This window comes from Oncorhynchus gorbuscha, linkage group LG03 (genome assembly GCF_021184085.1).
Source record: "Oncorhynchus gorbuscha isolate QuinsamMale2020 ecotype Even-year linkage group LG03, OgorEven_v1.0, whole genome shotgun sequence".
In the NCBI taxonomy this organism is placed as follows: Eukaryota; Metazoa; Chordata; class Actinopteri; order Salmoniformes; family Salmonidae; genus Oncorhynchus; species Oncorhynchus gorbuscha.
The window spans coordinates 98,307,499-98,329,772 of NC_060175.1; the positions used below are offsets into that span (position 1 = coordinate 98,307,499).

The 22,274-nt window shown below is 45.4% G+C and overlaps 1 protein-coding gene across 1 annotated transcript in view; it reads left to right on the forward strand.

Moving 5' to 3' along the window:
- Window positions 1-4,343: 4,343 nt before the first annotated feature.
- LOC124032351 (ski oncogene-like) overlaps window positions 4,344-22,274 on the forward strand; it is a 103,600-nt gene continuing 85,669 nt past the window's right edge. Inside the window, exon 1 of the mRNA XM_046344689.1 lies at window positions 4,344-5,858. Coding sequence (XP_046200645.1) covers window positions 4,956-5,858 — 903 coding nt within the window. The 5' untranslated portion in view covers window positions 4,344-4,955. The remainder of the gene's footprint in view (window positions 5,859-22,274) is intronic.

Consider the following 22,274-nt stretch of genomic DNA (forward strand, 5'->3'; position numbering starts at 1 on the left):
AGGAGACTAGATACCAGTGTAACAGTAGACTAGATACCAGTCGTCAGTAGACTAGATACCAGTGTAACAGTAGACTAGATACCAGTGTAACAGTAGACTAGATACCAGTCGTCATTAGACTAGATACCAGTGTAACAGTAGACTAGATACCAGTGTTCAGGAGACTAGATACCAGTGTAACAGTAGACTAGATACCAGTGTAACAGTAGACTAGATACCAGTGTTCAGGAGACTAGATACCAGTGTAACAGTAGAGTAGATACCAGTGTTCAGGAGACTAGATACCAGTGTTCAGGAGACTAGATACCAGTGTAACAGTAGACTAGATACCAGTGTTCAGGAGACTAGATACCAGTGTAACAGTAGACTAGATACCAGTCATCAGTAGACTAGATACCAGTCGTCAGTATACTAGATACCAGTGTTCAGGAGACTAGATACCAGTGTAACAGTAGACTAGATACCAGTGTAACAGTAGACTAGATATCAGTGTAACGGTAGACTAGATACCAGTGTAACAGTAGACTAGATACCAGTGTTCAGGAGACTAGATACCAGTCATCAGTAGACTAGATACCAGTCGTCAGTATACTAGATACCAGTGTTCAGGAGACTACATACCAGTGTAACAGTAGACTAGATACCAGTGTAACAGTAGACTAGATACCAGTGTTCAGGAGACTACATACCAGTGTAACAGTAGACTAGATACCAGTGTAACAGTAGACTAGATACCAGTGTAACAGTAGACTAGATACCAGTGTTCAGGAGGCTAGATACCAGTGTAACAGTAGACTAGATACCAGTGTAACAGTAGACTAGATACCAGTGTTCCGGAGACTAGATACCATTGTAACAGTAGACTAGATACCAGTGTAACAGTAGACTAGATACCAGTGTAACAGTAGACTAGATACCAGTCGTCATTAGACTAGATACCAGTGTAACAGTAGACTAGATACCAGTCGTCATTAGGCTAGATACCAGTGTAACAGTAGACTAGATACCAGTGTAACAGTAGACTAGATACCAGTGTTCAGGAGACTAGATACCAGTTGTCAGTATACTAGATACCAGTGTTCAGGAGACTAGATACCAGTGTAACAGTAGACTAGAAAATAAGAATTTGTTCTTAACTGACTTGCCTAGTTAAATAAAGGTTAAAACATTTTTTTTTTAAATGTAAATGGGTGGTTGTACGTCTATCTTGTAGAATGAAACTTAATTTGTGCAAGGCTACATCCACTTACATTCAAACATTGTCATAATTGTAATTTGTTTTAAACAGGATTGGACTGATCCATTGTGGAAAACGGTTGAGATTGTTGGTGTAGACTTCTTTAGCACTTGGATTGCCTATCTAGAGGGTAGCTTATGATTGGTATATAAACTCCTTATAACAGATTGGTCATTGGTCTATGGGTCAGAAGATCCATCACATTAACATGATTGGGTTTTCTTTATGTCATGTAAATATATTGATTCAATTAATATCTGCAGTAGTAATGTTTGCCATAATTGATATTGTAATGACCTCTATGAGGGAGCATCTCTACAATTGCATTTACATTGCCTCGTGGCTAGGGGGAGCTACAGCAACAGCAAACAATAGCCTCGCCTTTAATTCTTGGCTCACATCACAGCAAGTGTTTTATTTTATTTGTATTTATTCAACAAGGCAAATACACCGGTCAAATCCTAACCCGGAAAACACTGGAGCTAATTGTGCACCTCCCTATGAGACTCCCAATCCCGGCCGGTTGTGATATAGCCTGGATCGAACCAGGGTCTGTAGTGACTCTAATGACTCTATCACTGAGATGCAGTGCCTTAGACCGCTGCGCCACACGGGAACATTGGAGACAGGGGTGTCATGTACCCCAAACATTTTAGGGGGCACAAAGTACAATAGGTGGGGTGGTCCGGAGGGGCTTGGACCCCAACTGTAAGTTGGAGAATTTAGCATTTTGCCTGCAATCTAGAGCCATAATCATTATGCTTATTTCTATGTAAAAACAATATCTAAGCATACCTCTTGAGCTGTGTGTGTCCTCCTGACTGGGGCTCTGGATAAGAGCGTCTGCTAAATGACTTAAATGTAAATGTAAATGTTTCTTTTTTTAAATAACCTCAATATGCTTCTCTGCATCTCTGCTCAAACTGGGTAAAATATTTAAAGGAATGTGAGTCTTAATCAGTACATTTGGCTTTTTCTTGCTTTTCTAAAGTTTACCAACCAATGTCAGCAGGCACGCCAGCTAAAATACACAAGCAAGCTACTCTAACTTGATTAAGAGAAGTTGGGTTAAATGCGGAAGACACATTTCAGTTGAAAGCATTCCGTTGTACAACTGACTAGGTACCCTCCTTTCCCTTATAGGCTGAAATAGCTTATTGGTAGCTAGTAATGAGGTTGGCAACCTATCTGGGCTAGCTATAGCCAATTTCATAAAATTGCTAGGTGGCTAGCAGTATTTTTTTTAACAGGACAAATCCCACCTATCCGCATGACGCCTCTGATTGGAGATAACAGCAAACAACAACAGAGCCTGGTGTAGACTGGCATACAGTTCGTTTTATGAATCTGTTGAAGGCTTATATCATTCATATGTCATGTATTATTATGTTGCCTAGGCTACTTCACATGGGGGGGGGGGGGGGGGGGGGCATGAAGACCTGTAATAAAAAGGTAGAACTCTATTCTCCACAAATGTATCAGGCTGTTTTGGTCTATTCTCCACAAATGTATCAGGCTGTTTTAGTCTATTCTCCACAAATGTATTAGGCTGTTTTAGTCTATTCTCCACAAATGTATTAGGCTGTTTTAGTTTCTCCACAAATGTATTAGGCTGTTTTAGTCTATTCTCCACAAATGTATTAGGCTGTTTTAGTCTATTCTCCACAAATGTATTAGGCTGTTTTAGTCTATTCTCCACAAATGTATTAGGCTGTTTTAGTCTATTCTCCACAAATGTATTAGGCTGTTTTAGTCTATTCTCCACAAATGTATTAGGCTGTTTTAGTCTATTCTCCACAAATGTATTAGGCTGTTTTAGTCTATTCTCCACAAATGTATTAGGCTGTTTTAGTCTATTCTCCACAAATGTATTAGGCTGTTTTAGTCTATTCTCCACAAATGTATTAGGCTGTTTTAGTCTATTCTCCACAAATGTATTAGGCTGTTTTAGTCTATTCTCCACAAATGTATCAAGCTGTTTTAGTCTATTCTCCACAAATGTATCAGGCTGTATTAAGTCATTCAATTACATTCATGGAAGAAATAGCCAAATTGACAAAGTTAATTACAGACCAGTAACAATGTACATTTTAAATGCACAGTGCAAATTCAGTTTGCAATTTGTTTACTTTTTCCAATTATTTTCACCACAATAGGAATGATTAGCTGGACTTGATCGTAACCTAACACCCACTGCACTGCTCAATTGTTCATAAGTTTGAAGTGTGCGTATTTCATCTCATGCCCTTGATGTTGCACATTATAATTAATACTCAAAACCCCGGAGGAAAGTGACTCAAACATAATTGTTTCACTTCATAGACTGCGCTACTACTGTAGGGCAGCTCGTGAAGTATAGCCGTGCTTGTGCAATTAATTGGCACAACTATAGCTGTCACTTTATGCCTATGCGTAAAATAGGTGGGCCTATGCGTAAAATAGGTGGGCCTATGCGTAAATCACCACCTTCCGGAGACACCTGAAACCCCACCTCTTTAAGGAATACCTAGGATATGATAAGTAATCCTTCTCACCCCCCCCGCCTTTAAAATATTTAGATGCACTATTGTAAAGTGACTGTTCCACTGGATGTCATAAGGTGAATGCACCAATTTGTAAGTCGCTCTGGATAAGAGCGTCTGCTAAATGACTTACATGTAATGTAAATGAATGGAATTGGAATGGTGCATGCATCCACATAATAATAATAAATACAAGTCATAATAATAATAACGATTATTGTAATTATTACAGATATTTCATTAATAATAATTATTAGTCCTATGTTGCTATGTCTTGAAAATATGTGACCCTGATATCGATTCCCCCCCCCTAGTTTCCGCATTAACAGTTTAAACCAGCCTAAAAAAATGACCCTGATAAATAAACCGCAGTCAGTCGTACAATTTGCATTTCCCCTCAAAGTTACAATTTGACTGTCTGATGCAAACTCCACCCATCCTCTTTCGGTTACAGCGTTCTTATTACACCTCAGTGGGTTACAGCCGTTCTTAGCTGTGAACCAATTGATTCACGCTTAAGCCTTGTGTTTTTTCCGACTCTACAAGGCTGCTAGGAAAAGTGGGGGAGTGACGACTTGTTCCTGGAAGAGCCAGCCTGCGGAGTCAGTCACATTTTTGGCTGGGATTCAATGACTGAGCCAGACACACACAAACACAGATAGGGGCTGCGAGGGAGAGAGAGGGGCGAGTGAGTGAGCAAGCGCAACCCAGCTCACAGACTAGCCATCTCCAGTACACAGGCATATCGAACAGCAGGGGCAGACGGAGTGTATGCGTGCGGCTATACTGCAGTATTCCACAGTTTAAAGGAGGTTCCACGCGGGTTATTACTGTGTTTTATACCGGATTTATAGAGGGAGAAGGCTTTGCTTTATCGGTCGATACTTTTTCTGAAACTTCAAAAGCATTAATCATTTTTGGAGGAGTTTCAGAAGGACGCGTTTTAGATATGGACTGTCAGGAGTGTACTGCAGGGGAAGACTCGCCCGTGTCACCATTCGCTTAGTAGGCTAGTCAACGGAATTGGAAACTCACTGCTCGGTACTTTTTTGTGGATGTTTGATGAAGCGCTTTCTGCACTTGGCTAATTCTCGGAGACCTTGGATTTACAAGGAACCCGAACCTATCGTGGCTTTCAATTGTTTTAGTTTGCCCCAGTTGAAAGGAACTCTCGCTTTCAAAGTCGTAGTGAAAACATGGAGACTGTAACTCGACAAAGCTTCCAACCTCACCCAGGACTGCAACAAACTCTCAAGCAGTTTCATCTGAGTTCTATGATCTCCCTCGGCGGACCGGCGGCATTTTCTGCTCGATGGCCACATGACCTCCTGTTCAAGAAGGATGGGAAAGAGCCCGAGCCCGTGCTGCATCTTCCAATGCAGCCGCCGACAGTGATGCCGGGACCACTCTTCATCCCCTCCGACCGCTCCACTGAGAGGTGCGAGACGGTCCTGGAGACCGAGACTGTCTCCTGTTTCGTGGTCGGCGGCGAGAAACGGCTGTGCCTGCCGCAGATCCTCAACACCGTACTGCGGGATTTCTCCCTTCAACAGATCAACTCGGTGTGCGACGACCTCCACATCTACTGCTCCAGGTGCACGGCAGAACAGCTGGAGATCCTCAAAGTCATGGGAATTCTCCCCTTCTCGGCGCCTTCCTGCGGACTCATCACCAAAACGGACGCGGAGCGCCTGTGCAATGCCCTGATTTACGGAGGCACCTACCCGCCGCACTGCAAGAAAGAGTTCACGGGCTCACTGGAGCTGGAGTTCACGGAGAAAAGCCTCAAAATATACCACGAGTGTTTCGGAAAGTGCAAGGGTCTCTTCGTCCCGGAGCTGTACACCAGCCCCAACGCAGCCTGCATCCAGTGCATGCACTGCAGACTCATGTACCCGACCCATAAGTTCGTGGTGCACAGTCACAAATCGTTGGAAAACAGGACTTGCCACTGGGGCTTCGACTCCGCCAACTGGAGGGCATACATCCTCTTGGACCAGGATTACACGGGGAAAGAGAAGGCGCGCCTGGAGCAGCATTTGGACGAGATTAAAGAGAAATTTGATTTCTCCAACAAATATAAGAGGAAAGCATCCAGGGTGAGTTGAACTAATTTGTTATAATGACGTTACACAGTGTTGCAAGTGTTGTTACACTATACGAGTTGTTACACTGCTGTCACAAAAACACTCTGTATTGAGCGTTTTTCCTCTTTTATTTTACTTGCGTTTTGTTTTGTCTTCTTGCAAATACACTATTATCTCGGACTAAGAGTCAAAGATTCGTATCTCGAGAACAGAATAGACTATTGGCGCAATGACTTGTCCCAGCCATGGGCTAGTTTACACTGGAGGCGAGTCCTTCCAAGATTGGGTTACTCTCCACATATTGTTACTAATTGTCCACCAAGAACAGCTAAACGGCTCTGGTGGCAATACAACCATTATGTGCCCGTGAAACACTTCTGCGGGTGTCAACGGCTCAATGATATTGGCCTAACTGTACATACAATCCCATTTACCAACAAATGGCCCAATGATGGTGTTACGACAACTATCGAAACCCATGTGACGTATAAGGTCGAGGAAATCATGTAATAATTTCTAAAGTTGCAAAACACTGTTTGTAGGTGTATAGTTTAAACTCCCCTCTGTCCTGCACGCATCCCCCTCCCCCCAGGTCTGCACACATCCCCCCAGGTCACGCGGTGTGGGCTGCCGCTCGCTCATTCCGCACTTTGCTGTGTATTGTGGCTTACTGGCTGTGTTTGAGAAACAGGTCCTTCAAGGTGGATGTGTCACTGTGCCATTAACGAGGGGTTCATCCGTGGGTAGTGGCGTGGAGCTCCCATGAGGGTGGTTGGCGCGGCTGGATTTATTAGAGCACGCAGATATGTCAGTTGTCTGCCTCGACAGGCCATTACAGTAGCAGACGGCTACTTTTTCAACTGAATAACCAGTAGGCTACTACTACCCTTTTCATGTCTGTGTTTGTGGCAATGGGTTAGCCTGGTATATGCTAGTGGTATCAGATAAAGAACAGTCCTGTGCAACAGCCTGCGGCTATGGAATCCTGACCTGTTCACCGGACGTGCTACCTGTCCCAGACCTGCGGTTTTCAACTCTCTAGAGACAGCAGGAGAGGTAGAGATACTCTTAATGATAGGCTATGAAAAGCCAACTGACATGTACTCCTGAAGTGCTGACTTGCTGCACCCTCGACAACTACTGTGATTATGATTATTTGACCCTGCTGGTCATTTATGAACATTTGAACATCTTGGCCATGTTCTGTTATAATCTCCACCCGGCACAGCCAGAAGAGGACTGGCCACCCCACATAGCGAGGGGAGTTTTTGGGGGAGTTTTTCTGCCATCGATGTATTGCTTGCTGTGGGTTTTAGCACTGTCTGACATAGCCATGGTTTCTCTGTGATTTGGAACAGGATTCAAATATTACCTTTTTTTTTTAAATCAAATGCAGTGTTTCTCCATGGCAGGCCATCAGATGAGCCCTAAATGATGTGGAGGGGAGTTTATCAAACATGCAAAAGGGGCTCAGTGTGGCCTCTCCTGTATGCCCCCCAAGCTGACTTTTTTGAGGGTAATTGAGCTTTATGAACAGCATGGGGGCCTCTGGTGGCCTAACCCTGACTTTTACATTGGTGTCTAGGCCATAGCCTAGCGCTGCTACTACAGCAGACAGAGAGCCCTGAATCTAAATCCTATGGAGGGATTAGGTCTGTGCTTTGGGGAGGGCAGGCAGGCAAGCAGAGGGGGGATCAGTCCACCCCCTCCTCCACTCTTCCTCCAACTAAGACTGATAAAAGAGCCCCCCCCTCCACTCTTCCTCCAACTAAGACTGATAAAAGAGCCCCCTCCTCCACTCTTCCTCCAACTAAGACTGATAAAAGAGCCCCCTCCCCCACTCTTCCTCCAACTAAGACTTTATAAAAGAGCCCCTCCTCCACTCTTCCTCCAACTAAGACTGATAAAAGAGCCCCTCCTCCACTCTTCCTCCAACTAAGACTGATAAAAGAGCCCCCACCTCCACTCTTCCTCCAACTAAGACTGATAAAAGAGCCCCTTCCTCCACTCTTCCTCCAACTAAGACTGATAAAAGAGCCCCCTCCTCCACTCTTCCTCCAACTAAGACTTTATAAAAGAGCCCCCTCCTCCACTCTTCCTCCAACTACAACTGATAAAAGAGCCCCCTCCTCCACTCTTCCTCCAACTAAAACAGATAAAAGAGCCCCCTCCTCCACTCTTCCTCCAACTAAGACAGATAAAAGAGCCCCCTCCTCCACTCTTCCTCCAACTAAGACTGATAAAGAGCCCCCTCCCCCACTCTTCCTCCAACTAAGACAGATAAAAGAGCCCCTTCCTCCACTCTTCCTCCAACTAAGACTAATAAAAGAGCCCCCTCCTCCACTCTTCCTCCAACTAAGACAGATAAAAGAGCCCCCTCCTCCACTCTTACTCCAACTAAGACTCATAAAAGAGCCCCTCCTCCACTCTTTCTCCAACTAAGACTTTATAAAAGAGCCCCTCCCTCCACTCTTCCTCCAACTACAACTGATAAAAGAGCCCCTCCTCCACTCTTCCTCCAACTAAAACAGATAAAAGAGCCCCCTCCTCCACTCTTCCTCCAACTAAGACAGATAAAAGAGCCCCCTCCCCCACTCTTCCTCCAACTAAGACTGATAAAAGAGCCCCCTCCTCCACTCTTCCTCCAACTAAGACAGATAAAAGAGCCCCTCCACTCTTCCTCCAACTAAGACAGATAAAAGAGCCCCCTCCACAAATGAAAGGCAAGCATGGCCATTTGCATGAACTGTTACACATGAATAGAGTTGATAAAGCAGGGACAGGAGTATTGTGGTGGAAACATAATATGATCCCAACAAAGGAGAGCATTCACACACACACACACACACACACACACACACACACACACACACACACACACACACACACACACACACACACACACACACACACACACACACACACACACACACACACACACACACACACACACACACACACACACACACGTTATTCCCTTCCCCCCAATGACATACTCCGTTGCCCCTCTTGGCATGAAAGGAGGGTGAAAGGAGAGTGGGTGATTATGTTAGGAGACTTTTCGGTGGGCCATACAAACAAAGTGGAAGTGTTTACCAACAGGACTCTCACAGTTCTCTAGCACAGCCTTTACCCTTCTGTTTGCCAGTGTGTCAACAGGGCCAGAGCCTTGTCATGCACGTGCTCTTGCCCCTGTATTTAGGTTTGAGTGGAGCGACCTAAAGGAATTTAAAGGCCTCTTCTATTTTTATATGGGCTCAAAAGACCCCTGTGTGTTAGTAATGGTTAATATATTCACTCTCCCAAGCCTAGTTTAAATCCACTCTTTATTTAGGATTTTTGTTTATTTCCCTTTGTTTTTTTTAAAGGAGGGGCTTGGTGAAGGCAATGCTACGGACATCATATTTGCAGAATTATGATCATATTGCTAAACTTCTCTCGCTATAGTAGCCTACAAGTCTCTCTTCAGCAACACATTTCACCTGGGGTGTTACCTGGGGTGTTACCTGGGGTGTTACCTGGGGTGTCACCTGGGGTGTTACCTGGGGTGTTACCTCGGGTGTTACCTGGGGTGTCACCTGGGGTGTTACCTGGGGTGTTACCTGGGGTGTTACCTGGGGTTATTACCTCGGGTGTTACCTGGGGTGATACCTGGGGTGTTACCTGGGGTGTCACCTGGGGTGTTACCTGGGGTGTCACCTGGGGTGTTACCTGGGGTGTTACCTGGGGTGTTACCTGGGGTGTCACCTGGGGTGTTACCTGGGGTGTTACCTTGAGATAGATGTCTTTCACAGAAGAGAAAGACCGGAGTGGTGCTTGACGACATATCGAGAGCATGTCACTACTGTGTTTTGTTGGTGAGGGGAACAGGTGGTTTTGTGGAGGTTTGTGAATGTAGCTAGCAGCCGTCTCACAGTCAGACATAGGAAGTGAGCTTGAAGGACTTCCTGTTCTCCAAGACTCTTTGCTTCTATGAGGTCATGGGCCCTGTGCTTGATAGAAGCAGTCTGTGCATTACACACACACACACACACACACACACACACACACACACACACACACACACACACACACACACACACACACACACACACACACACACACACACACACACACACACACACACACACACACACACACACACACACACACACACACACACTCTTTGCATCATTCCTTCCTTATTGCAGCATACTTCCACCAATAAAAGTCTGTATTGGAATTTGCAGTAAAAGTGCATTATCCGTTTGAATCTGAGACGTGAGAGCGCAGGTGTCGACTGTGGGAGTGCAAACAACAGTGAATGAACAAGTGAGTTAGTACAGGGAACTATTGAATGGTTTCAAAGGTTACCAGTAGGGTGTGGAGCAGGTGGCTCAGTCTCTTCAGTTCAACATGCCAATGCTGGTTTCTGGCTGGTACACATGTGGGTCGCAAACATAATCAGTGGCTTTCCACATCAGGAGGTTTTGATACGGATGGCAGCCGCAGATTTAGTAGCGCGCTAGGTTTTATTTCACCTCAAGACGGTGTGATTTATACACGCCCCATCTGTTGGGAGGAGATATGAATGAGAGAGAGAGAAGGGGACAGAGTACATTTCCAGCCTCCAGTTGGGGCTTGGTTTATGCACAAGCAGTTTAGGTTTCCACCAACGACCATGTTTTGAAACAGCAGCACCGGCTTTAGGTTGTGTAAGCTGAGAAAAGGGAAATATAAAAACCTTCAGACTCAGAGACTAACTTGAACAACGCTGTCAATGGTTGTCTCTGCCTGGTCCTTTACTGTAGCTGGCTGGCGTGGAAGGGCTTTCAGACACGGTTTGGGGTTTTGACAGAAGCCACATTGGGGAAGCCAGCAGACAAGACTAGTAGTTAGTCTAGGCTGGGAGCAAGAGAGTTTCGACAGACGTTGCATTCCAGACCCGCCACTCCCTGAGAGAGAGAGGGGGGGGGGGGGCAAGCCCATAACACAAGCCAACCCTCCCGAATGGGCATGAATGAAGCATGTACCCACACCTGCCCAGCGCTGTTTAAATCAATCCTCCACTGCTCAGGCTCTTACCTCGCTTTCTTTCTTTTGTTTTCCCTCTGTGTTTCATTCTCACTCCGGGGTGGCGAGTAAGGCTTTTAGAGACATAGAGCAGTTGTTAACTGAGGAGAGAGGCTGTGAAGGAGGTGGTGTGTTCGATGTTTCAATCTGTCATCTGAAGGACGTTTATGAGGATGCTTTTCGTCTCCAGTTGCAATTTAGTTTGAAAATGTCAGAACCCTAAAACTAGTCCGAGTTTGTAGCCTCAAAAGGGTGGAGAAAGTAGAAGAAAGATGCCATTTTGTACAGTGCAAGCTAGGCAGCAGGCAGCCCCCCCCACTTTCTCTCTCTCTCTCTCTCTCTCTCTCTCTCTCTCTCTCTCTCTCTCTCTCTCTCTCTCTCTCTCTCTCTCTCTCTCTCTCTCTCTCTCTCTCTCTCTCACTCACTCACTCTGCAGAGTCAGCCCTTTAGCAAGGTCTGGGGGCCTCGTTGTTTTCAAAAGTACTGCTCCCAAAGCGTGGCTGGGCTCCAGACCCCATTTCGCAGGGGCTGAAACTTCCCTTCCACTGCCCAAAAATGTCCCAGTGCACCTTGGGATATCTGGCCTCCAGCTGAAGGGGTCGCTTGTTGGAGGAGGGGGGGGTAGGAAGTGAACTCCCTGAGTGAATAGAGGCCATGTCCTGTTTCATATTCAAGGCATAGGCCTTCTGACAGAGAGCCATACCCTCGCTGCGGACAGTACAACAGCTAGTAGCCATGCATATCAATGGCCACAGAGAGAATATACCTCACTGCTTTCAGGGGGTTTTACAGTTGTGAAAATGCAGCAACTGCAGCTGAATTAAAATACTCTCAATTACAGCGATGGACTGATAATTTTGAGGTAGTGGTGATGATGTGGAATGATTTAAGAAGGACTTTTTTTGCTTTGTATTGTCATGAGGGTTGTTATGATTGCTGAGGAATCATCCAATGATTCCTGTGCTTGTGTCTGTGCATGGCAGAGAAAATGATCATATTCTCCAGAAGCATGGTCCAAGAGAAAGGAAGCCATTAATTCACTTAGGGTTTAGCTAAATGAGTCCGGCGCCAATCCAATCTCTATCTCTGCACAGGCAGACTGTGACTAGTCTGTGCTGTCTGGGTACAGTGAGCCCTGCCTTGTTAGATCAACTTGACGGTTCTGAGGGATCAATGGGATATTGACAGCCGTGTCTTCCCCTGTCAAGGGCGGCTGAAGACACCATCACTCATTCACCTCCGCTACACAACTAGAAGAGACACAGAGATGCCTGTCTTCTCGTCTGACCTCATATCAGTTCTGTCTATGTATATCTATGTATCTATCACACAGGGTAGTTGTGCAATGAACGTCTCGTCAATGAACGTCTCGTCAATGAATGTCTTGTTGCATGATTGTTTAATTATTGTGTTTAGCGAAGCTGTATGCAGTAGAGGTGGACCGATTACGATTTTTCAACACCGTTACCGATTATTGGAGGACCCAAAAAAACGATACCAATTAATTGGCCGATTAAAAAAAATAATATTTGTAATAATGACAATTACAACAATACTGAATGAACACTTATTTTAACTTAATATAATACATCAATAAAATCCATTTAGCCACAAATAATGAAACATGTTCAATTTGGTTTAAATAATGCAAAAACAAAGTGTTGAAGAAAGTAAAAGTGCAATATGTGCTATGTAAGAAAGCTAACGTTTCAGTTCCTTGCTCAGAACATAGGTACATATGAAAGCTGGTGGTTCCTTTTAACATGAGTCAATATTCCCAGGTAAGAAGTTTTAGGTTATATTTATTATAGGAATTATAGGACTATTTCCCTCTAAACCATTTGTATTTCATTAACCTTTGACTATTGGATGTTCTTATAGGCACTTTAGTATTGCCAGTGTAACAGTATAGCTTCCGTCCCTCTCCTCGCTCCTCCCTGGGCTCGAACCAGCAACACAACGACAACAGCCACCATCGAAGCAGCATTACTCATGCAGAGCAAGGGGAACAATTACTAGAAGGCTCAGAGCGAGTGACATTTGAAACGCTATTAGCTCGTGCTAACTAGCTAGCCATTTCACTTCGGTTACACCAGCCTCATCTCAGGAGTTGATAGGCTTGAAGTCATAAACAGCGCAATGCTTGACGCACAACGAAGAGCTGCTGGCAAAACGCACAAAAGTGCTGTTTTAATGAATATTTACGCGCCTGCTTCTGCCTACCACCGCTCAGTCAGATACTTAAATACTTGTATGCTCAGTCAGATTATATGCAACACAGGACACGCTAGATAATATCTAGTAATATCATCAACCATGTGTAGTTAACTAGTGATTATGATTGATTGTTTTTTATAAGATATGTTTAATGCTAGCTAGCAACTTACCTTGGCTTACTGCATTCGCGTAACAGGCAGTCACAGACAGTGTGTGTGGCGTTGTGTGGGCGAGCGGTTTGCTGACGTTAACGTTGTGAACAGAGTGCCCCATGGTGGCGATGGGGTTATGGTATGGGCAGGCATGAGCTACGGACAACAAACACATTTGCATTTTATCGATGGCAGTTTGAATGCACAGAGATACACCATGATGAGATCCCGAGGCCCATTGTCGTGCCCTTCATCCACTGCCATAACCTCATGTTTCAGCATGATAATGCTCAGCCCCATGTCACAAGGATCTGTACACAATTCCTGGAAGCTGAAAATGTCCTAGTTCTTCCATAGCCTGCATAATCACCAGACATGTCACCCATTGAGCATGTTTGGGATGCTCTGGATCGACGTGTATGACAGCTTGTTCCAGTTCCTGCCAATATCCAGCAACTTCACACAGCCATTGGAGAGTAGGAGGACAGCATTCCACAGGCCACAATCAACAGCCTGATCAACTCTATGAGAAGGAGATTTGTCAAGCTGCATCAGGCAAATGGTGGTCACACCAGATACTGACTGGATTTCTGATCCAGTATCTGTGACCAACAGATGCGTATCAGTATTCCCAGTCATGTGAAATCTATAGATTAGGGCCTCATTTATTTCCATTGACTTATATTAATTGTAACTCAGTCAAATTTTAGAAATTGTTGCATGTTGCGTTTATATTTTTGTTCAGTATAGAATGAGAGAGCATGTTCGGGATGCTCTGGATCTACATGTATGACAGCATGTTCCAGTTCCCACCAATATCCAGCAACTTCACACAGCCATCGAAGATGAGTGGTACAACATTCCACAGGCCACAATCAACAACTTGTTCAACTCCATGCAAAGGTCAGTCATGCTGCATGAGGCACATGGTGTTCACACCAGATACTGACTGGTTTTCAGATCCACAAACCTACCTTTTTTTCAACAGATGCACATCTGTATTCCCAGTCGTGTGAAATACATAGATTAGGGCCTAATGACCTGTAACTCAGTTAAATCTTTGAAGTTGATGCATTTCTATTTTTGTTCAGTGTAGAACAGCTCTACCGCTTCTTACATTTACCGGACACTGGTACCCAGAGCGACTTACACTAGTGAGTTCATAGATTTTCTTCATACTGGTCCCCCGTGGGAATTGAACCCACAACTCTGAAGTTGCAAGCACCGTGCTCTACCAACTGAGCCACACAGAACCTTTAGTCTTGGTTTCAATGAGAATGACAGATCTATAACTCACATTTCTATGTGAATTCGGTCAGGTCACCCCCAAAAAGTGACATATTGCGGCTTTAAAGTTAGTCTAACAAAACAGGACATCTGTCTATGTGAAAAGGCTGCTTGTTGGATAGACTTGACAAAACAACGGATCTAGAAGGGATCTAGGTTACGTTTGTTTATTTTTCGAATAGATTTTTTGTTTGTTGTTGCATTTTCTGTTTGATTGCACAACTATGTATTCATATGGTTTAGTACAAAGGGCTGTAGTTCTGACACATGAAGCATTATCTACAGAAGTTACAGTATAATAATTAGTACATTATCATGTTAAGCTCCCAGGGATTTGGTGTTATTACTGTGGCTGCTCTCTCTGTTGGTCGGTAGTTTGATTTCATGAGTCTTTATAGTATTCTCCCCTCGCTCCTCAGTGAGCTTTTCTAGAAGCTCACACTGTCTGCCACCCCTCCTCCACACACACGGAAAGGGGATATCCGGGGGGACGTGTTTAAGCGGCAGAGGCCAAGAGGGCTGGACAGTGCATTAATATACCTGACTGCCTGAGTGACTGGGGTGCAGTGAACAGGGCCGGGTGTGCTGTGTCGGTCGGAAGGAAACATGGAAGGGGAAGAGGAGGGGGAGGAGGAGGAGAGGGGGAGAGGAGGAGGAGGGGAGGATGAGGAGAGGGGGAAGAGGGGGAGAGAGGGGAGAGGAGGAGGAGGAGGAGGGGGAGGAGGAGGAGGAGAGGGGGGAGGAGGAGGAGGAGGAGGAGAGGGGGAGGAGGAGGGGGAGAGGGGAGGGGGAGGGGGAGGAGGAGGAGGGGGGAGGGGGAGGAGGAGGGGGGGAGGAGGAGGGGGGGAGGAGGAGAGGAGGAGAGGAGGAGAGGAGAGGAGGAGGAGGAGAAGGAGGGGAGAGAATACAGGGGAGGTCCCTGTAAATGTTAATTTCCACGGTATCCCTCCTCTCCCCAAAGTGAAAGTAGTGGTGTGTTTTTTTATCAGTCCAGCACTTTTGATGCAAACGATAATGTGGCGTTATTTTGTTGCAAGCTATTTACTATTGATGGCCGATTACCGTAGGTAGCAAGGACCTCCTTGCTTATTTAATGAGATAGCAGAATGACTTGGGGTTTGAAATATTCATAGACACATTGCTCTGCCATACAAACCACCGCCTTGTCCAATTGCCTCAGAGCTTCTACAGCCATCAGCCAATCAATGAACATCTGATGTAGTGTTATTGTTGGTGTAATGAAGCATGTATATGCCCGACATGAAAATCTAAGTCAAACCAAAAGCATTGATAACCAACAGTACTTGGTTCTGAATGGAATGCCCTATAATAATATTAGTGTTAAGCCAGACAGGAAAGTCTCATCAAGTATTTTTGTGTGCACGATAAACATCCAAGTCTATTTCTGTTTTCTTCCAGTCGACAATCACCCCCCTCTTTGGAGTGGATGCTGTTTGTTTTGACTCGTGGCCTATCGCAGTATATCACGAGGCTAAAAACGAGGGGCCGGCGTTCTCGCACGTCTGTGTGTGTGTGTGTGTGTGTATGTGCGTGTGTGTAGATAAAGATAGACACAGTGTTTGGCGAGCCGCGGTGGTACAGTAGTAGCACGTCCGGTATGCAGCTCTCTCTCTCTCGTCAAGGAGTGGCCCATTTACAGGCACTGTCTTGTCATTGGCACACACTGGCACGCAGACACATCCCCCTGCCCTAAGCACCCACTATGAATGACTCAATTGTAAGACAAGACTATACTATACTAATACAACTTGTAGTGAACAATCATATACTCTAGTTCAACTGAAATTCCAGACTAATTGTCAAAAAGAAAGAAGGCAAGACAATGCAGAAACATTTAGATTAGGATGTGTTGGTAAATGGTATGACTTGATGATGCTAGTGGTCCAATCCTGCGTGGGTTTGTAATGGGAAAACGGCTGGTTTTAGAAGGTAGCATATTGCTAAGGGAGAGAAAGAAAGAGAGAGCAAGTAAGAGAAAGAGAGAGAGTAAGAGAAAGAGAGCGAGAGAGAGAGCGAGTGAGTGAGTGAGTGAGTGAGTGAGTGAGTGAGCGAGAGAGAGAGAGAGAGAGAGAGAGAGAGAGTAAGAGAAAGAGAGTGAGAGAGAGCAAGAGAGAGAGAGAGCGAGAGAGAGAGAAAGAGAGTGAGAGAGAGAGTAAGAGAAAGAGAGTGAGAGAGAGCGAGAGAGAGAGAGAAAGAGAGTGAGAGAGAGAGTAAGAGAAAGAGAGTGAGAGAGAGCGGGAGAATGAGAGTCTGAGTAAGAGAGCGAGAGAGAGAGAGAGAGAGAGAGCGAGAGAGAGAGAGAGAGAGAGAGAGAGAGAGAGAGAGAGAGAGAGAGAGAGAGAGCGAGAGCGAGAGAGAGAGAAAAGGTGGGGCTTTGTTGGCATGTCATGGCTGGATGCGGGTGATTTGTGATTCGTCAGCCCGGAGACCCTCTTTGTGTGACAGCGCTTTGTCACATGACCTCCCTCCAAAAATGATGACCCCTATCACCCTCTCACCTCTTTCAGCTTATAAGCCAATAGTGTTTCTCAGAGCAGCTCTCACAGGGGCAGATGGCTGTCTAATGAAGGCAGCCACAAACACACATACACACACACACACACATTGCAGCATACAGACTGCAAATATAATGATTATTATGTTTATGCAGCACTATCACAAATGCCGTCAAACAGTACAGTCATTTAAAGGTAAAGAAATGTACATTCTGTTTTGGTGAAAGTGTTTAAGATATGATGCTTCGCAGTGAGGTCTTTTTAATCCCTGATCTAATCATCTAATGTTTACAAAGCCAAATACCTGACTGAGACAAAATGGAACATTTGAATAGGAATGGTCTATTCCGCTTCATTTGATGTGTGATGGGCTTAGGCAAGTGTGTGTTTGTGTTCTGTTGGAGGAGATTAGCAAGAGCTCATTGCCTACTCATTTCCATCCCCACCTGCCTGTCTCCCACGGTGACGGGGGCTCGCCACTCCCCACCAGCACTACACACACACGCACGCACGCACGCACGCACGCACGCACGCACGCACGCACGCACACACACACACACACACACACACACACACACACACACACACACACACACACACACACACACACACACACACACACACACACACAGAGACGCACAGACGCACGCACACACACACACACACACACACGCACGCACGCACGCACGCACGCACGCACGCACGCACGCACGCACGCACACACACACACACACACACACACACACACACACACACACACACACACACACAGATTATTAGAGAGCTTGCAAATTTCACCACCTTCCGGAGACACCTGAAACCCCACCTCTTTAAGGAATACCTAGGATAGGTTACACAACACCACTCACCCCACCCACAAGTTTTAGATGCACTATTGTTAAGTGACTGTCCCACTGGATGTCATAAGGTGAATGCACCAATTTGTAAGTCGCTCTGGATAAGAGCGTCTGCTAAATGACTTAAATGAAAATGTAATGTAATCTAAATGAATTAAACAGTCAAATCATCGCAATATTATCATATAAAACGGACCCATTGCCACATTACAAGAAAAAGCTTAGCAATTTCAACCAATCACCGCACATTTACAACATAGTATAATTCAATCAAACCACATTTCAAAAACGTTTGCCCTTGTCAGGGGCGGCAGGTAGCCTAGTGGTTAGAGGGTAGAGGCGGCAGCGTAGCCTAGTGTTTAGAGGGTAGAGGCGGCAGGTAGCCTAGTGGTTAGAGCATTGGGCTGAATCAAATCCCAGAGCTGACAAGGTAAAAAACTGTTGTTCTGCCCCTGAACCAGGCAGTTAACCCACTGTTCCTTTGGCCGTCATTGTAAATAAGAATTTGTTCTTAACCGACTTGCCTGGATAAAAAAATGTCAGGGTATTTTTCGCGATAAATTGGACAAGATCATTGGGGGAAGGAAATACTGAAGAGGGGTCATGCGAGCTTAGCTGCAGTCATGTCGAAGGGCAGCTCCCATGGGCTCTGGGAGGTATTCTGTCTGTGGAGGGCATCAGCTGGGACTCTTGCCCCATGCTGCCAAGTCAAATGACGACTAGAGTTCTCTACTGCGTATGGTCGGAGCCCTCATGCCTCCTACTACCTCTGTTTGCTCTTCTCTTCCTAGAGCTTCACTTCTATCAGCCGTTGTTGTGGCAGTCTCGTGTAGGGCTCATGAAGTAGATATCATTCTTGTCATTCTTGTTGACTGCCCAGCACCCAAAGGGTCTGCAACTGTAGTACTTCACACTTCGTGGCAGTCCTGTCCAAGGAAAGGGTGAGTCTGGACCCTTGAAGCTAAGCTAAGACCCTTCTGCCTAGCTAAAGTGCCAAGAAGGCATAGGCCTACATGCAAAGAGTTGGAGTAGACTGACACTGTTGCTCCATTAACATTCATTTAATCTTACTGTATATATCTTATAGTATATCTTACAGAGACACGATGAAGCATACCCTCCCCTTTTTATATAAAATCAAAAAGGAAAGCAGCATTTCCTCAGAAACATTGAATGTGTGGCTGTTTACTTTTGGCCAGTGTGGGAACTGTGTGGTGTCTCTCGTGTGGAGAGAGAGGGCAGGGCAGAGATATCAATCAGTAAACATCTGTGATCTTTGCTTTGTTTAGTCTACTGACTCACTGCGATGTCTGCCTGCTCACTGCGATGTCTGCCTGCTCACTGCGATGTCTGCCTGCTCACTGCGATGTCTGCCTGCTCACTGCGATGTCTGCCTGCACACTGCGATGTCTGCCTGCTCACTGCGATGTCTGCCTGCACACTGCGATGTCTGCCTGCTCACTGCGATGTCTGCCTGCTCACTGCGATGTCTGCCTGCTCACTGCCTGGGTTAATCTCGCACAAGATGAATCCGATTGGAGATGGACTTAATTGCCCTATCGATCCAACAAAGCACTTGTTCTGAACTTTGACCTGCGACTATGAATCACCACAGCTGTGCTACGTTTTGTAACATATGGAAAGATGCATATTCCTGTGTGAAATCCATGCCTCCTCAGTTATAACTCTAGTACAGGCTACTATCCACTCTAGTTGTCAGCAGTATACATGTACTACCTATCCATATCTTGTATCATGCTATACACTGACCCAACAAAATACTTGTTATGTTTTATTGGGCAGTTTTTGGTCATTTATTCCCATTCTAGATTTAAGATATTATTTTTTTCCCAAAACAAGTATTAGATGTAGGACTTGTACTCCAAGTGTATAGTTAGAAATGTAGAAAACGTATTGGATGTCAAAGGACATCAACGTAAGGGAATTGGGGAGGGTAGTGTGTCATCAACATAAGGGAATTGGGAGGGTAGTGTGTCATCAACATAAGGGAATTGGGAGGGTAGTGTGTCATCAACATAAGGGAATTGGGAGGGTAGTGTGTCATCAACATAAGGGAATTGGGAGGGTAGTGTGTCATCAACATAAGGGAATTGGGAAACATAGACTAGTGTGTCCAGTATCAACATAAGGAGAGAGAATTGGGAAATGGGTTAGTGTGACATCAACAAAGAGAAGGGAGATTGAACTGACGTCTGTGACCAGTGGGAAGTTGCAGTTAGACAGGGGTTAGAGGAGAGAGACAGAGAAAGAGAGAGAGACTGAGAGAGTTAGAAGGGGGTTAGAGGAGAGAGACAGAGAAAGAGAGAGAGACTGAGAGAGTTAGAAGGGGGTTAGAGGAAGAGACAGATGAGAGAGAGAGACTGAGAGAGTTAGAAGGGGGTTAGAGGAGAGAGACAGAGAAAGAGAGAGAGACTGAGAGAGTTAGAAGGGGGTTAGAGGAGAGAGACAGAGAAAGAACGTGAGAGAGACTGAGAGAGTTAGAAGGGGGTTAGAGGAGAGAGACAGAGAAAGAGAGAGAGACTGAGAGAGTTAGAAGGGGGTTAGAGGAGAGAGACAGAGAAAGAGAGAGAGACTGAGAGAGTTAGAAGGGGGTTAGAGGAGAGAGACAGAGAAAGAGAGAGAGACTGAGAGAGTTAGAAGGGGGTTAGAGGAGAGAGACAGAGAAAGAGAGAGAGACTGAGAGAGTTAGAAGGGGGTTAGAGGAGAGAGACAGAGAAAGAGAGAGAGACTGAGAGAGTTAGAAGGGGGTTAGAGGAGAGAGACAGAGAAAGAGAGAGAGACTGAGAGAGTTAGAAGGGGTTAGAGGAGAGAGACAGAGAAAGAGAGAGAGACTGAGAGAGTTAGAAGGGGGTTAGAGGAGAGAGACAGAGAAAGAGAGAGAGACTGAGAGAGTTAGAAGGGGAGAGACAGAGAAAGAGAGAGAGACTGAGAGAGTTAGAAGGGGGTTAGAGGAAAGACAGAGAAAGAGAGAGACTGAGAGAGTTAGAAGGGGGTTAGAGGAGAGAGACAGAGAAAGAGAGAGAGACTGAGAGAGTTAGAAGGGGGTTAGAGGAGAGAGACAGAGAAAGAGAGAGAGACTGAGAGAGTTAGAAGGGGGTTAGAGGAGAGAGACAGAGAAAGAGAGAGAGACTGAGAGAGTTAGAAGGGGGTTAGAGGAGAGAGACAGAGAAAGAGAGAGAGAGACTGAGAGAGTTAGAAGGGGGTTAGAGGAGAGAGACAGAGAAAGAGAGAGAGACTGAGAGAGTTAGAAGGGGGTTAGAGGAGAGAGACAGAGAAAGAGAGAGAGACTGAGAGAGTTAGAAGGGGGTTAGAGGAGAGAGACAGAGAAAGAGAGAGAGACTGAGAGAGTTAGAAGGGGGTTAGAGGAGAGAGACAGAGAAAGAGAGAGACTGAGAGAGTTAGAAGGGGGTTAGAGGAGAGAGACAGAGAAAGAGAGAGAGACTGAGAGAGTTAGAAGGGGGTTAGAGGAGAGAGACAGAGAAAGAGAGAGAGACTGAGAGAGTTAGAAGGGGGAGAGTTAGAAGGGGGTTAGAGGAGTGAGACAGAGACAGAGAAAGAGAGACTGAGAGAGTTAGAGAGGGTTAGAAGAGAGACAGAGAAAGAGGAGAGAGACAGAGAAAGAGAGAGAGAGAGAGAGACTGAGAGAGTTAGAAGGGGGTTAGGGGGGAGAGAGAGAGAAGGGGGTTAGGGGGAGAGAGAGAGAGGGGAGGGGGGTTAGAGGTGAGAGCTAGAGACAGAAGGGTGGTATTGTGCTGTTGGTGGCTCACCCAGGGGATCAGAGATCAAATCCCAGTCTCAGGACACTCTTCCCCTCAGTCTGCCAGGAGTCACTGAACACACACTGGAACTAGTGAGCAAATAGTTGGAATTTACACTGATAGCAAGGTTGGCTCAGTTGAGACTAATTAGAAAGTAAGGTAGTTCAATTTTGACTGATTAGAAAGCAAGGTTGGCTCAGTTTAGACTGATTAGAAAGCAAGTTTGGCTCAGTTTAGACTGATTAGAAGGCACGGTTGGCTCAGTTTAGACTGATTAGAAAGCTTAGGTTGGCTCAGTTTAGACTGATTAGAAAGCATGGGTTGGCTCAGTTTAGACTGATTAGAAAGCATGGGTTGGCTCAGTTTAGACTGATTAGAAAGCATGGGTTGGCTCAGTTTAGACTGATTAGAAAGCAAGGTTGTCTCAGTTTAGACTGATTAGAAAGCAAGGTTGGCTCAGTTTAGACTGATTAGAAAGCATGGGTTCGCTCAGTTTAGACTGATTAGAAAGCATGGGTTGGCTCAGTTTAGACTGACTAGAAAGCATGGGTTGGCTCAGTTTAGACTG